At 38.1% G+C, this 16,617-nt stretch overlaps 1 protein-coding gene across 4 annotated transcripts; it reads right to left on the bottom strand.

The window, feature by feature from the left end:
• Positions 1 to 245: 245 nt before the first annotated feature.
• Positions 246 to 15,360, bottom strand: CBX1 (chromobox 1). Of its 4 annotated transcripts, XM_058182335.1 has the most exons (7): positions 15,149 to 15,360; positions 13,737 to 13,860; positions 11,657 to 11,767; positions 8,699 to 8,869; positions 6,906 to 7,083; positions 6,037 to 6,131; positions 246 to 1,537 (listed from the first exon to the last, which is right to left on the bottom strand). In XM_058182335.1, exons 4-7 carry the CDS (start codon positions 8,836 to 8,838, stop codon positions 1,393 to 1,395), a joined length of 558 nt encoding a protein of 185 aa, XP_058038318.1. In that variant the 5' UTR covers positions 8,839 to 8,869; positions 11,657 to 11,767; positions 13,737 to 13,860; positions 15,149 to 15,360; the 3' UTR covers positions 246 to 1,392. The 4 variants fall into 4 exon arrangements, with proteins under 4 accessions (XP_058038318.1, XP_058038319.1, XP_058038317.1 ...); XM_058182336.1 differs by lacking the exon at positions 11,657 to 11,767 and having other exon boundaries at positions 13,691 to 13,860; XM_058182334.1 differs by lacking the exon at positions 11,657 to 11,767.
• Positions 15,361 to 16,617: the final 1,257 nt, after the last annotated feature.

The raw sequence follows: 16,617 nt of genomic DNA, 5'->3' as shown, positions 1-16,617 counted from the left end.
AATGGCTTAAATGTCTTAGCTTTAAGATGTTTTGGGCCTCTCTTTTACAAAGTGCCATTTGAGGATGGTTTGTCACTCTATATCTTACTATAGTAGCAGGACACATAATTGTCTACATGATGTATACTGTATTATGTCACAAACAAATTTAAAGCCATGTATTTTTCCCTAAATTCTAGATTCATGTCTCATTATGTAATACTTGCAAGGAAGACCTTGCCTAGAGGGAAAAGAAGAAGAAAAGGTCAGGATTATAAATCTAAAATTTTATTAAGACAAAAGACAGGTCATTATGAAGTTAAATCCAAACACTTAAGTTTTAGACAACATTTTCACAGAAGCCTACACATGCTGTATCTTAAAAAAGATTTGTACAATACAATTCTACGTACATACTGCTCTGTGAAGGAGTTGGTGGCTTACTAGGATTTGAGCAAAGTCATTGGTAAAATTATGTCCTTTGTAAAAACAGAAGTCTTATTAAATTGAAATTGCTGGCAGGCCAAGACAAAGAAAGTAATAATTAATGCCCAAGTCTGACAGAAAGTGTTTACAGAATATTCTGCAACTTATTTGTGCTGTAGAACGTTTTTTCTTCTGCTTTCTTCTCGACGCCATTCATTTAGATTCTCAAGTTCACATACATATAGGAAAGTTAAAAAATAAAACTTCTGTGAGAAAAGAAATTAAAAAGATGCATAAAAGAAACCTTATTTAGAACAAGGTGTTGCCAGTTCAACTGCAGGGTCTAAATTTTCATCTTCTCTAATTTTAGATGCAATGATAATTCTTATATTAGCAGTCTCAACTGTTAATTTTAAAATTTAAAACACATTTGCTCCAGCATTTAAAACTTGAGTAATCTTACTCAATTAAGAGTAACTTATTTTAATTGCAGTAAGATGCAGGCTTTTTTTAAAAAAAATTGATTCTGGCTATAGAATACTGTGAACCACTCTTTGTCTCAAGTCAGTTGGAACATACCTACACTTCCCAACCCAACAATACACAAATAATACCCAAAAAAGGAATGAAACCTACACACACATGCTAAAAATGCAGTTAACACTATTTGAGAAAAAGGCTGCAAATTTCAGGTGATCTTTAGAGAACTGCCACCTCCACTTGCTGTTTCTGATGGTGGCCTTCATTCTTTCAATCAAAGTGACAGATTATGAATATATATGTTATATGAATATATATGTTTTATACATATACATATATATATAAACATAAACACACTGTCATAGGGAGAAATCTTGTCCTGTTTCTACAGAGGGCATCCTCCTCAGCCAAGAACTTCTTCACTTCTCCCTTAAGTTCAAACCCACAGTCTGGTATTTTAATACAAAAGTCAGCCAAAGGAGGGATGAGGACAGAAGGACAAGCAGATTAATTCTTGTCATCCTTCTTATCATCGTCCTCTGAGGGATAAGAGTGCCATGTGAGCCTTTCCTCATAAAATGAGATGACCACTTGTGGACACTTGATGTTAGCTTCCTTGGCAGGAACCAGATCAGCTTCATCTGAGTTTTTCCTATATAATCAAGAGAAAAAAAGAGTTTAATATTTATCGCACAGGGAATGATAAAGATTTATTCATGTTAAAATACTTTTTAAAAATATAGATGGTCATTATGCTGTGTCGTCTAAATGATAAATGATGCAATATATTGTTTAAAGTTGTAACATATCAATGTCAATGTTTTCTGGCAGCAACTACCCAACCATTTTTATTTCTCCCCCTCTAATTTAAAAAATAACTCACTGGATATTTTATAATTGTAGGGATCGATGAGCATCCCATTAAAGTGCAACAATATTATGACATCATACTTCAACTTCTTATGGGAAATATATTTGCAACTGTAACTGTCTTTTTACACCACAGAAGTAAATTGTGACCCTCAGATTGCAAAAGTAAAGATTATTTGGACTTTTATTGGTTTATTCAGCATGGCTATCAATGAGGGATGCTAGAATGTACAAGTAGTTCTCGGCTTACGGCCACAATTGAGTTTGGAATTAAAGTTGTTAAATTGTTGAAGTTGTAAGTTGAGATATCATGTGACCAGATTCAAACTTACAACTGCTTTTTAAAATGGTGGTCATTAAGCAAACATACAGTTATTAAGCAAATCCATTTTCCCCGATGGACAATTTTTCTGGAAACTAAAACTAAATGCTGGAAACTGGCAAAAAATAAAAAAAATGCAAATCAGTCATGTAACCACAGGATGCTGCAAATGGTTGTAAAGGTGAATTGCAAGCACCTAAGATACAATCACGACTGCGTGCATGTTTCTATCTGTGGCCATTTTAACTTGGAAAACATGTTTTAAGTAGTTCTGGAAATCCACCTTAACTTCAGTCATTAAGTGACAGGTCATATATCAAGGACTGTCTGTATAGATAATCCTCAAACTAGGACCACACTTGGGACTGAAATCTTGGTAGCTGAGCAAAACAGTTAAGTGACACATCCGTATGACCACTTTGCTCAATGCCCACAATCCTGGCACTCCCAGTTGTTGCCAATAAGCAATCTCCTGGCTCCTTAAGTGGACAGTCTTAGATAAGGATCATGGAGACCTCTGAGGGAGGGTTTATTGGGGAGAAATCTTTAACTGGGCTGCAGGGATGGAGCTATATTTTTCAAGCGGTACAACCTGTCAGATTCCTCCCACTCCCATGGGGGGGGGGTATAGAGGAGAGATCCTGAGTAAATTTCTGTTTCTGCAGCCCAATGAAGAAATTCCTCCCAGTGGACAGAGGGGAAGAGAAATCTTTTGTTGTGCTGGAAATCTCAACTCCATACAGAGCTGAGATTTCTATTCCCCCAGTAAGCATCTCCCTCAGTCAGTTCTCAGAGACCAGAGAGGGTCCTTTTGGCAGCAGCTTACAACCTTTCCTGCCAGCTTCTCTTCTGACTTTTTTGGGAAGCCAGCAGCAAATGGCTATCACAAGATTGCAGGATCCCGGGCAACCAGTTGCAAGTGTCCCGGTGTTTGGAAGCCATACGGGTCTGGATGGGGAGAAACAGGCTCAAGCTTAATCCCTCCAAGACGGAGTGGCTGTGGATGCCGGCATCCCGATTCAGTCAGCTGCAGCCGCGGCTGGCTGTTGGAGGCGAATTACTGGCCCCAAAGGACAGGGTGCGCAACTTAGGTGTCCTCCTGGATGATCGGCTGTCGTTTGAAGATCATTTGATGGCCGTCTCCAGGAGGGCCTTCCACCAGGTCCGCCTGGTTCGGCAGTTGCGCCCCTTCCTTGATCGGGATGCGTTGTGCACAGTCACTCATGCGCTCGTTACCCCTCGCTTGGATTATTGTAATGCTCTCTACATGGGGCTCCCCTTGAAGTGCACTCGGAGGCTTCAGTTAGTCCAGAATGCAGCTGCGCGAGTGATAGAGGGAGCTACGCGTAGCTCCCATGTAACACCGCTCCTGCGCAGACTGCACTGGCTACCTGTGGCTTTTCGAGTGCACTTTAAGGTGTTAGTTACGACCTTTACAGCGCTCCATGGCTTAGGGCCTGGGTACCTACGGGACCGCCTGCTGTTACCACATGCCTCCCACCGACCTGTACGCTCTCACAGAGAGGGACTTCTCAGGGTGCCATCCGCCAAACAATGTCGGCTGGCGGCCCCCAGGGGAAGGGCCTTCTCTGTGGGGGCTCCCACACTCTGGAACGAGCTTCCCCCGAGTTTACGCCAAATACCTGACCTTCGGACTTTCCGCCGCGAACTGAAGACACACCTTTTCATCCGCGTGGGGCTGGCTTGAATTGAATTTTAATGTCAAATTTTTATCAATTTTAAATGGGGTTTTTAATGTATGGTAAATTTTAAATTTCCAGGCTAATTTAAATAAGTTTTTTAAATCGCATTTTAAATTGTACTTTGTATTGTTTGTTTTATTTTGCCTGTACACCGCCCTGAGTCCTTCGGGAGAAGGGCGGTATAAAAATCAAATAAATAAAATAATAATAAAAATAAAAGTGCGAACAGGTTGCCAAGCATCTGGCTTGTGATCGCATGAAGATGGACTATAATCACATGAGGGCAGCATGGTGTTTTACAATGGTCAGAAGTGTTTTACAGGGTTATAAAGCAACCTTTCTGAGATCATTGTAGTTTTGAAAGTTGTTAAATAATCAATTGTAAGTCAAGGACTACCTGTAATTTAGCAAAATCAGATTTTGAAGGTTTGTAGTTATATGCAAAACATTTCATTCCAGAGACAGAAACTGACTTTTCTTATTCTTCACAATATCACATTTATCTGACCTGAGATTCCCAAGATGTGAATCTTTTGGAACAAGAAATATTTCATAATTCATTCATTAAATGTTCTACTGGTTTATACTTGACATTACTAATAAAACAATTGTAACGAAAGATGGCTGTTATCTAAATTGAGAAATCACTTCTCAGATCTTATACAAATAATTATGTTTTTTAATTTTTTAAATTATGTTTTTCTTTCTTAAATGGAAAATCGAAAGCCAGATCAGACTACAGTATTGGTAGTTGTAGACTTATGACCATAATTGAGCACAACATTTATGTTGGTTGTGCAAGAGTATTAGTCATACTCCATATTTTTGCCATAGTTAAGCTAATCACTGCAGTTATTAAGTGAATCATAGTCATTAAGTGAATCTGGCTTCTCCTATTGACTACGCTTGTCAAAAGCCAACTGGGAAGGTTGCAAATGGTGATCACATCACTCCTGATCAATGCAATTGTCATTAATACATTCTAGTTGCCAAGTCCCAAAATCTTGATCTCGTGACCATGGGGATGCTGCAATGTGAGAACCAATCATAAAAGTGGGAACCGATCATAAGTCACTTTTTTCAATCACTTTGAATGGTCATTTAATGAATGACTGATAATTGAGTACTACTTGTATAGATAAAGTACGCCAAAAAATAGTACCATCCACAGACAATGCACCCTATTTTAATGCTAAACAAGCTAACTAATTCAGTACAGCATACAGGCAGATAAGTTTATATGCCATTCCAATTGTCAACTAACTCAAGAGCTTAGATTCTGCCAGGGGCAAACAAGATTACAACAATAAAAATCTTAGTAATGTTAGGATAAGTGTCAGGGTTCCAAGGAACACCCCCAACGAAATAAAACTCTGAGGCTTGAGGTTCCTCAAAGTTCCAATTTATTAGACATGTCAGCTGGGAAAACCTGAAACTGAAAGCTTCCAGGTTTTACACACCCAGTTGACAGTTCACAGCCCTGCCCCACACCCACAAGTTCATCACATTGTCTAATCAACTCTTCACACTCAATTGGATATAGTCTTCAGGCAGTCTACATCAGATGCAGGCAAAAGTCCTTGAATATTGAATGTTGTTACGACTAACTTTCTACCGCTCCAACAACTCCCTCCCAACTTCCCCAGCTAAAATATGTGGCAGTTCAGAAGCAAAAAAAAAACCTGCCTTCCAAAACTGACAATACGAAAATGGGGGAAGGAGCAATGGAAAAGATCTGCCTCTGAGAACATGTCACAGTAAATAACATTTTATTTTTTTTAAAAAAGGAAATCCAGAAGGAAGCCTGTCTTCCTGAGCAGGTGGAAACCATTAGGAACAGATAGCCCCATAGTTTAAAACTCTGAAGTACAAAGTGACAATTTGCACCTTGAAACTAATTGGTAGCTAGTATAGATGATGGTGGTTACATGGGCATGCTAGAATAACTTGAGCTGCTTCTTTTTGTATTAGATAAATTGCCTTCTCAAAGGCAGTCCAGATAGAAGTGCATGGCAATAATCCAAACAGAGGGGACTAATTTTGGTAAAGTGAGTATGGCCTTATCCAGAACCAGAGATGGAATCAGATTGTTTCCAAACTCATAGCCACTGTCTTGCTGGGATTTAGCTTTTAGCATGAATTTATTCTTCCTGGTGTAACAGTCTGACATTACATCACAGCATTTCCTCAGCATTTATACATATTTCTATTTGAAGATGTGCAATGAGAGCTTCAAAAATTAAAGAACTAATTTACCATTTCATTAGAAACATGAGTTCCCCACTGGAATCTGTGGCACCAATTATCCGTTCTGGCTCAAACCCTCTTGCAAACCCTCGAGGCTTTTCAGCCTAAACAGTGAAAAAGAAATGTTAATATGGCTGCTTTTAGAGTTTAGCACAAACATATCAAGCACTGAATTTAATATGGACCCATCAGATAACACAAAACATTTCTTCCAGAAAATGGCTTCTGCTATACTCTAGAAATGAGGGAATCCTAAATATATGCATATCATGCATATATTATTAAACTATGGAATTTATATTGCTCAAAACAGTTTAATTTCATGAACCCTAATCTCGTGCAATTTTAAGGACAGACTTTAAAAAAATTAAATAAAGTTGAGCTGTTATTTTTGTGAACTGATCTCTTCCTTAATGGCAGCTACCAGAGATCATGCATTCCTTGAAATTCTAGGCACTAATGAAACAATGGGCTATAGATAAATATTAATGGGATAAAAAACTCTACATTATATTGCAATTAAAGTTTTACAGCTATAAATTGGGAGTTTAGCTACACTTCCAAGGATGAATGGGGAAAAATCTAAGTATAAACAGAAAAAACCACAAAAGGATGTAAAAACTGAAATAAAAATGCTAAGTACCTAAAAGAATGTTAAACAAGATAAAGCAATGAATCTGGGGGAATGAATAAAGTTCTTCAAAATTACAGGCAGCAAAACAGTTATTTAAAGATATTTATGCATCTCAAAGATGTATACTGTATACCTGTAAACTATAATTATGCCCCTCTGTTTAAAATGTCTATCTCTTTTTTTCTTCTAACTATAAAGACATAAGTAATCTTGAGTGGATCACATGTTGAAGGATCTGCCTTACCTCTTCTCTTTTTTTCTTTGGCCTGCTTTCTTCCCCCCTATCCTCAGAATCTGACTCAGCCTTGCGCTTGCTTCCCTCTGACTTGTCAGTTTCATGTGCTGTTTTCTGGGATTGCAGGAATTCTGCAATTAGGTCAGGGCAATCGAGATTCTCCTCTGGCTCCCATGTATTATCTTCACTGCAATGCAGCCAAAATATCAAAGTTTGTAACTATCATTTTTATATTTCTATCATATATAATCAGAAAAAGTTACTTCAGTGATTATGAGACCTGGAAATTCTTGGCATAACTTAAGAGCAACTTTCTATAAATGGAAAATATTAAATCTATAGAATTTTCACAAGCCTTTTATTTGGAATCTGTCGTAATTGCTGACATTTTTATGAGTACATAAAAAAACTTTCCCTACACATAAGCAAGTTACAAAACCTGGGAATATGGCTTAATTTGAACTAAAGCAGAAGGAATGTTGCATGATATACACAGGATATCTAGTGTTAAACCGAACCAAATTACCAGGATTTCAGTGGTTTTGTTAATATGTGTGGGTTTTGGTTTTATGAAGTGAGAATTAAAATACTTTTATTTTATTTTGGGGGGGGGGATAGCAAGCTCAAGCTTCTGTGCATTAATAACTAATGCAGAACAGTTTTTCATTTTCCTCATTACTAATAAATCCATAGTTCAGTAAAGCTCTTGCACGGCAAGCAGTTTTGGATAGCCCATGTATTCAAGTGCCCCTCAGAGAAGGCATAATGTATGGCAGGGACAGTAAATACATCCCTGGAAAAACATAGAAACATCTGCATATGTCACCAACCTAACTAAAATGTAAGCAAAAAACTGTCCAAATCAGAAAGTACTTTTTGGGGAAAAATAATCTACATCTGATTTTTAAATACATTGTTGTCCTGCAGGAACATATAGTTCATATTACCACATCTTTTCCTAAAGTGTCACATTTGCCTGAAGTCTGCCAAAAGGTACAATTAAGATAACATAAACAAATATAAAATGTTTTAAAAAAACAGTGGGACAGGTTTTAAAGCTCAATCTACCAGCTGAAGTACCGTACTTTCAGAGTATAAGACGTACTTCCCTCCTCCCTAAAAGTGGGTGAAAATTGTGGTGCATCTTATACACTGAAGCCCTGCCAACTTGCCAGCCGCCATCCTTTGGCCATTTTCAGCTTCCACGTGTCATATTTTTGGCCTTCACATGCCCTGTTTTTGGCCTCCATTCATTGCATTTTTGACCTGTTCCAGGCAGTGGGGATTGCTGCTGCCACCGATCCCCGCCAAAAATGCAACGCATGGAGGCCAAAAACGCAGCGATGGACAATGTGCTGTGGCAATCCCTGCAGCCTGGAACGGGTCTAAAATGGATCATGTGAAGGCCAAAAATGTGATGCATGGAGGCAGCGATGGGCTCTGGTGATCTCCACAGCCTAGAACAGCCGATCGGTGGTATTCCAGGAGGCCGATCCAACCTCCAATCAGTTGTTCATGCTAAATCAGGCTGCGATAACATGCAGAAGCTGACCAGGCTGTTTGCTGTAAGGACTCTATCCAGATGAATATCAATGGATGTTGGTAGGCAGATTTTTTTTTCTGCCTGGATGTGTGTTTTATACTCTGGAGCGTCTTATACTCCAAAAAATACAGTATATTATCAAAAGGTAAGATTTTTTAAAAGTTAAACTGGATTTTTAAAAAGCCATCATTCAAGGTCTGAAAAATTGAAGTCAGCTGATCTTTCCTTTCAATAGAACTACAAAATAAAGTAGCCTTACTCTGAAAAGCCTTTCCACTTGAGCAGGTATTCCACTTTGCCTTTCACTACCCGCCTGTCAAGGACTTTCTCCACCACGTATTCCTCCTCTTCCTCTTCCAAAACCTCCTCCACTTTCTTCTTGTTTTGCTTTTTTCCCATTGTGTTCGCCAGCTTTGCAGTTTAAAGGAGGCTGTTGCAGAAAATGAAAGAGACATCAGGAATTAAAATGCTGATTGGAAATCTTTTGGAACTACATCAGCAATACTAAATAGAAGTTGCTATATTCTTTTCTACCCAATGTTCAACCATAAAAACAATAATGGAAAAATTAAACCCAAAGATGCTTACATGGATAGAAATACAATCACAAGAACACACATGAAATAAGTACGTCCTATCAATATCTATGGTCTACAAATATCCACATAATAGCAACAGCAACTACTTATATACTACCCTATAGTCTTTACAGCACTCTCTGGACATTTTACAATGTCAGCATATTACTCCAACATTCTGGGCCCTCATTTTACCAACCTCGGAAGGATGGAAAACTGAATTAATCTTGAGTCCTTCAGATCAAACTCCAGGCTATGGGCAGAGTTAGCCTGCAATACAGGATTCTGACCATTAGGACACAAACCCAAGCCTTGCTGAATGGGATTCATATGTCCATTATCTGTGATGATTCGATTCAACAGCGTAGTCTTTTTAATTAATAGAACATACAGATCAACTCTGGGATCTGATTCTACCAGAATGGCATATGCAACCTAAGACAGCAATTACAGATATATGACTATAAGTTTTATGCAACTTGGTTTTCATTCCAAGAACAAAATACACTACATGAAACAGAACATTACGTTTCAACTTTAAATTTCTCAGAATGAACCTTTATGTTCAAAGCAAGAAATATTAGCCATCACATTCTCTTTTGCTACTCTCAGAAAAACCAACAGGTTCTCTACATATGATAGAACAATAGTTTGATAAGAACAGAGGAAGATAACATTATCAAGTAGTAGGAACAGCATAAGTGCATCCAGCAAGCAAGCTAGATTAAACAGCTTGCGTCTCCTGGAAATGAAGAATTACAGTCTACCGGAAAAAGAAAAGGCCTCCTGCAGGCAAAGCATGTCACAGCAGGAGGACACACTTGTCTCAGTTGGGGTCTGATAAAAACAGACAAAAGCACAGCTAGGATTTAGAAAAGGGTCTAGTTTGTAATGAAGAATGGTTGGCTAGGGAGATGCCTATGAACAGGCAGAGAAGGAAGGGAAATTTCTAAACAAGCTTTACTAAGCTTAAACTGGCTTCCAAATGGTGGGAGCTCTAGTTTTGAGCTGTTCTTAGTGTAGTGTGGGTTCTTAACATTCTTGCCACACAAACAGATCTTTTTTCTGTCTGTACTCCCTTTTCTTTGTATGACTTGTTCTTTTCCATTTGTAAGCCAGTATCATTTTTTTTAATATGTGAGTTCCTTTCATGCATTTCTATTTGAAAAGAAGAATAAAATATACATTATTAAAAAACATGAGTAAATTATGGAGCTACATCAAAACTACCGTATTTTTTGGACTATAAGACGCACCTAGCTTTTGGGGAAGAAAACAAGAAAAAAAACCTGCCTCTGCCTCCCAGCAATTTGCCTCCTTGCAGCAAACAGCAAAGAGCCTGGTCAGCTTCAGCACAGCCTGATTTAGCCCAAGCAGCTGATTGGCGGTTGGATAGGCCTCCTGGAATACTGCCTATCAGCTGTTCCAGGCTGCGGGGATCACTGCATGCCCCATTTTTGGCATATTCCAGGCAGAGGGGATCACTACCGCCTATCCCTGTCACCTGGAATGGGCCAAAAAATGGGGTGCACGGAGGTGTCAGCAATCCCCGCAGCCTGCAACAGTTGATAGGCAGTATTCCGGGAGGCAGATTCAACCATGAATCAGCTGCTCATGCTAAATCAGCTGTGCTAAAGCTGACCAGGCTGTTTGCTGCAAGGAGGCAAATTGCTGAGAGGCAGAGGCCGGTGGGTGGGTGTTCAGCAACATTTGCTCTATATGACACACAGACATTTCTACCCACTTTTTTGGAAGGGGAAGTGCATTTTATACACTGAAAAATACAGTAATTCAAATTAATGGCAATTAAGTGAAGACATAATTAACTTTCTATAGTACTTGCATATGGATTTAACCAAGAGAATCTGAATTTCCTTCAATTAAGGTTTATTTCTATTTCTATCATATACATATCCCCCTCAAACAGGAAACTTTATATAGATTTTAATAGTCTAATATGATGCCAAAACTCAGAATAGTCCAAAGTCATAATGAGATGGACATCCTAGAAAACAATTAAGTTCTTGGAAAATAGATATATCTTAACTGAAATACAGGGAACAGCAGGCAAGCATTTGATTTATTCTCCCCTTCAAATACTATAACTGATTCAAATCTGAAACTGTCTGCTCAATTACATTAATTCTAATAATCAAGAATTTGCACAAGATGAGATTTGAGTATTATTTGTCTTTTCCAATAAGTATATATTCCTTATTGGCTTTAAGTATTAATATTTTTTAAAATGGAATTCTATGAAATTCTTACTGTCAGACGCAATCAATGAAATTGGACTCAGGAAGGGCCCAATTTAGCAGATTTATGTTCCACCAGTATAAGAATGTCTCCAGACTGCCTGACTTCTCTTAAGAACTAGATAAATTTCCATGAAATTCAAGGAAGGTCAGATAAATCTGAAAGCTAGTTCCCTGCTTAATCACTCCTCCCTGCCTGGCTCATCTTTGAAATGTGATTATTCTAATGTGATTGGCTTTTCAAAGACTCTATGTTATATTTATAAAAACAAATTTATCTTTCTTCTAACAGTGACATGTCACATACCTTTCAATCAAAAATGCTGTTAACTAGAAGGAGCATAATCTGTACAGAAAGAAAGATGTAAAAATATTTTTCCTTACTTAGCTTCCATTTCCTCATCTGCCTCCTCCAGATTCTTGATTGAGGAAGAAAAGCTCAGAGAGGATTCAATTATATTTTCCTCTGTTTAACCTCCTGCTTCAAAATGCCTGCTTTATAACAAAAATGCAGCAGTATAGCTTTACCATAGGGTATGTATGTTGGCAAAACTTCCTGCTCCCAATATATTTCACCTTAGCGTTAGAAAAAAGTATTTTAATTATTTCCCTTCAACTATATCCTTTTATTATGAAATTATCCTTTCTACACATTTTACTATCTCCTCCTTTATATCCATTTGCTACCTTACAATTCTCTAATAAATTAATTTCCTTACCACCAAAGCCATATACTTCAAAATGCATTGAGGTTATTTGATCAATAACTGACAAAGCAATTAGTTACCTTATTCATATACAGGTAGACTTTGACTTATGAACACAACTGAGCCCAAAATTTCTGTTGCTAAGTCAGGCAGTTAAATGAGTTCTGTTCCATTTTATGATCTTTCTTGCCACAGTTAAGTGAACCACTGCAGTTGTTAAGTTAGTTACTGAGCTGTAAAGTGAATTTGGCTTCCCTATTGACTTTGCTTGTCAGAAGCTCGTAATATGACATGGCAACTGTCATAAATATGAACCAGTTGATAAGCATCTGAATTTTGATCACATGACCAAGGAGCTGCTGCAACAATTGTATGTGTGAGAAAGAGTCATGAGTCACTCTTTTCAATGCCATTGCAACTTTGAATGGTCACTAAGAAAATGGCTACAAACCGAGGACTATCTGTAATATAAACCGAACAAAAATAAAAATGTATAGTTCAAGTAGGCAGTATTTAAGACATAAAGACAATCAAAGTAAGTATGTAAATAACTATAAAAATACTGCATATTGGTAATAGTTTATTAGTTCTTGGCCCATACTATTAAGCCATAAACTATAATGAGTGATCTGTTTTCCTTGTTTTTTTGCAAAGAAAAGTGCTGTAATCTTTCATAAGGATATCAGTTCTAATGGACTATGTATATATTAACCTAAGTTTTCATTTGAAACCTGGCTATGTTAGAAGGAAAAAAAGATTAACTTATAAAAAGCAAGAGAGCAACTAATGAATTGGATTAAACTTCTGCAGGCTGACAAAGTTCAAAGTGAGGTATTTATAGAATTTCTGTGTATCTGAAATGTGAATATCATTTTTTTCTCTAGTAGCTCAAATTGATACACATAATACAGATAGTCCTCAACTATTTGATTTATTTAATGACTGTTTGAAGTTACAATGGCACTGAAAATGGTGATTTATGACAAGTTTACACACGACCATTGCAGCATCCCATGGTCACATGATTAAAACTCAGGCACTGGATAACACAGATGGTACTTAAAACCCAGGACTATGACTTAGCAACTATAGCTAGCCAATCACAGAACCTGAAATCAGACTAGGACTCAGAAAGGAATTTAAAGGCCAGTATTCCCCCAGACAAGCACAATCCAAAGCACACTGAAGATGTCTCCTCGAATAGGGACAAAACGTTTGCAACCAAATCATCAAGCTTGGAACTCAAACCGACAACGTAACTAGATAACTGCCATATACTATGATAGTTGTATTGCCCCTGGGTCATGTAATCACCATTTGTAAATTTCCCAGCTCGTTTCCAACAAGCAAATTCTATGGGGGAAGCCAGATTCACTTAACCATATGATTCACTTAATAACTCATAATTCACTTGCAGCTTAACAACTGTGGCAAAAAAGGTTATAAAATGGAACACCACTCACTTAATTGCCTTGCTAACAATGGAAATTTTGGGCTCAATTGTGGTCCTAAGTTGAGGACTACCTGTACTCTCACCCCGTTTTATTTTCACAGCCTGATCAAGGTCAGTAACTATCTACCCAATGAATGTAGACTTGAACCTGGGTCTCTCTGGTTCTCGTCCAACCCTCTTAACCGTAACACATTATATTCAAGTTCATAGTTACATTTGCAATTTAGTGTTTCATGGTTTATTATACTGTAAACTAACCTTGTGAACATGAATTAGTACTGAAATCCCAGGAGCAAGTACTTACTATCAGGAGCAGCAAAATGTTTGAGTGTTCAATGAAGGGCTCCTGAAACAATTGAGCAGGGTTGCAGATACTGCTCTTATCAGCATCACTGACAGTGTCTGTTTAACTCTTTGGATCTGCATACCTAGGTGCATTAAACATACGTCAATGTGGTAAACGAATAGAGTACTAAACCTGAACTGGGGAAACCTAGGCTCAAGTCAGGTAAGACTATTACAAGTTACCTTAGACCAGTTAATATAGTACATGTTTGCCTGATCTAGCTGTACTGATGATAAAAGTATGATAAAACCAAACTCCTGACAAAAATGTAATAAAAAAATACAAGTTAGTATTTTCCAAAATAACCTATCACAAACACTTAATATATTCTAAGTGTAGCTCCATAAATGCATTTTTAATAATATTTCACCATCACAAATAAATTTCACATCAATGTTCAAAGGCATAGTCCTGGAGAATTTTTTTCACCAATTCTTTCAAGATCTACTGACTTCTTGCTAATCAGCAATTAGTGGCTTGACTATGCTCTGAATAACATCATGTATTCATTGAACAGATTCTTCTCACTATCAAAAGCTTTTGGGAATGCCTGGGGCTACGTAAGTCTCCATGGTGTACATGTTATCTACAGAAAAACGAAATGAAATCTCTTATTACTCTCCCACCAATCTTGAGGGCAAAAAATCCGGCTTGATTCCTGAGGATACAAAATCTACTCCATCCCTGCTTATATTTCTCTCCAATAAAAAAAGAAGCCGCCAAGAACCCCCCTAATTTTCTTTTGCAGCATCTTTCTCAGTCAGAAAGACTGGATTCTCCCCCACCCCACCCCAAAATCAGGTGTGTATCTGTTTGGAACCCAATATTTTCATCCCCCCACCCCATTCCCTTTGCATAACCCACTCCATGTCACCGATATGAAGCACACATATTTAGCATTTCCAATTACACATTCAATGTTTTGTTTTCCGAAAAGCACGTCCCACAAATGACAACCTGTACAGTCCTCCGCCACCACCATCCCAACCGGCCTGCTATATTTTACGGTGCATTCGGTCTGTCTGAATACAGTAGTATACATACCTCATCTACCTTACACAGCCTATGCCACTTCTTCAGGCAAAGTGCCCCGCCACACTCCGTCGCGAATCAGTTTCTTGTCCTTCCCGCTTAAGGCCAAATTGGGTTTCTAAGCTCAGCCCATTCCTGTAATTCCCATACTATACCTTTCGTTTCTCCCCTCCCCCACCCCTCGCGGAAGACCGTTCCGAATCCTGCAAGATCTCGAGATCCCCAGAAAGCCCCCTCGAAACCTGTTCAGCCCACCCCCAATATGGCTGCTTCGCCCTCATAAGCCGCGCGCGAATTATCTGGGAGCCCTCCACCCCGTTCCCTTCTCCCCTCTTTACCTTGGTTAGCCCCGCCAAGAACCCTCGAGTGGAAATGTAAAGATAAAAACAAGCACGGAGAAGCAGAGGAGCCTCGACTGCAGCGGTCGAAGACGCAGGCCCGCTTTTGAAGTAGGAGAGCAACGGCTGAGAAAAGCGCCTCCCGCGTTCGATCCACCTCCGCCAAACAAAAGAGCGCTGAAACCCCTCTACCCGCCGAGATCCACTGCGCATGCTCTCTGAAACTACGCCCCCCCTTTTTTTTTTTAGCCTCTCGGAGCTATCCTAGCCCGCGGCATCCTGGGACCGGATGTTGTTTTTTCTTACCCTGCTCATAGACTTCATCTAAATCAGTCTACAGATTTATTTATTTTTTAGAAGGAAAAACGAGACTTGTTCATGAAAACAAAGACGAGGACTAGAATTTTGGCCAACTAATTTTGGCTGATTAGGTTTAACATATTATCTTTCCCAAAGAGCCGATTTTTGTTTCATTACCTTAACAGATTACAGATTAACAGAGTTGGAAGGGACCTTATAGGTTATCTAGTCCAACCTCCTCCCCCCCCCCCGCTCAATAAAAAAACTCGATTTTGTTTTAATAGTTTCATCTTATACAAGTTGATTACACTAGAGTTTAGTTCGGAGAAAAATGTTCTTACTGCAGCCTTAATAAAGCTAATAGTTGTAGTAAGCAGGTCAGTAGAAAGAACAGAACAGAACAGAATAGAATAGAATAGATTTTTTTTTTTAGAAGGAAAAACGAGACTTGTTCATGAAAACAAAGACGAGGACTAGAATTTTGGCCAACTAATTTTGGCTGATTAGGTTTAACATATTATCTTTCCCAAAGAGCCGATTTTTGTTTCATTACCTTAACAGATTACAGATTAACAGAGTTGGAAGGGACCTTATAGGTTATCTAGTCCAACCTCCTCCCCCCCCCCGCTCAATAAAAAAACTCGATTTTGTTTTAATAGTTTCATCTTATACAAGTTGATTACACTAGAGTTTAGTTCGGAGAAAAATGTTCTTACTGCAGCCTTAATAAAGTTAATAGTTGTAGTAAGCAGGTCAGTAGAAAGAACAGAACAGAATAGAATAGAATAGAATAGATTTTTTTTTATTGGCCAAGCATGATTGGACACAGAAGAAATTTGTCTTGGTGCATATGCTGTCAGTGTTTTCTTTCAGGTCAGTGGAAGAAAAGCCTTGTGCTGCAATTAAGCCCTGCATTTAACCTGCAAACATCTGAAATTATTACTGAAATCTTTTGCTTCCCAAGGAATGGTTTTTATAAAATGATTTTTGGTAGATATTCAAAAGAATATTCAATTGACCTATGATGTTAATGTAGTAAACATCTATAACAGCAGGAATATTTTTAAAAAGAAATATTAAAACAAATGATTTTTCCCACATAAAAAAACTGAAATTATTAAGATATCTTTTCATATGAAAACAAACCAAACATTTAACAATTATAGGAC

The sequence above is a fragment of the Ahaetulla prasina genome, chromosome 4 (genome assembly GCF_028640845.1).
Source record: "Ahaetulla prasina isolate Xishuangbanna chromosome 4, ASM2864084v1, whole genome shotgun sequence".
Taxonomy (NCBI): domain Eukaryota; kingdom Metazoa; phylum Chordata; class Lepidosauria; order Squamata; family Colubridae; genus Ahaetulla; species Ahaetulla prasina.
This window is presented reverse-complemented; position numbering and strand designations above follow the sequence as displayed.

Excerpts from the sequence above, each read along its gene's own strand:
- CBX1 (XM_058182336.1), bottom strand. The coding sequence starts at position 8,838 with ATGGGAAAAAAGCAAAACAAGAAGAAAGTGGAGGAGGTTTTGGAAGAG. Across the intron at positions 7,084-8,698 it reads AAGTGGAAAGGCTTTTCAGA|TGAAGATAATACATGGGAGC; the intron begins GTAAGGCTACTT and ends GCTGCATTGCAG. Across the intron at positions 1,538-6,036 it reads CTCATGTTTCTAATGAAATG|GAAAAACTCAGATGAAGCTG; the intron begins GTAAATTAGTTC and ends TTGATTATATAG.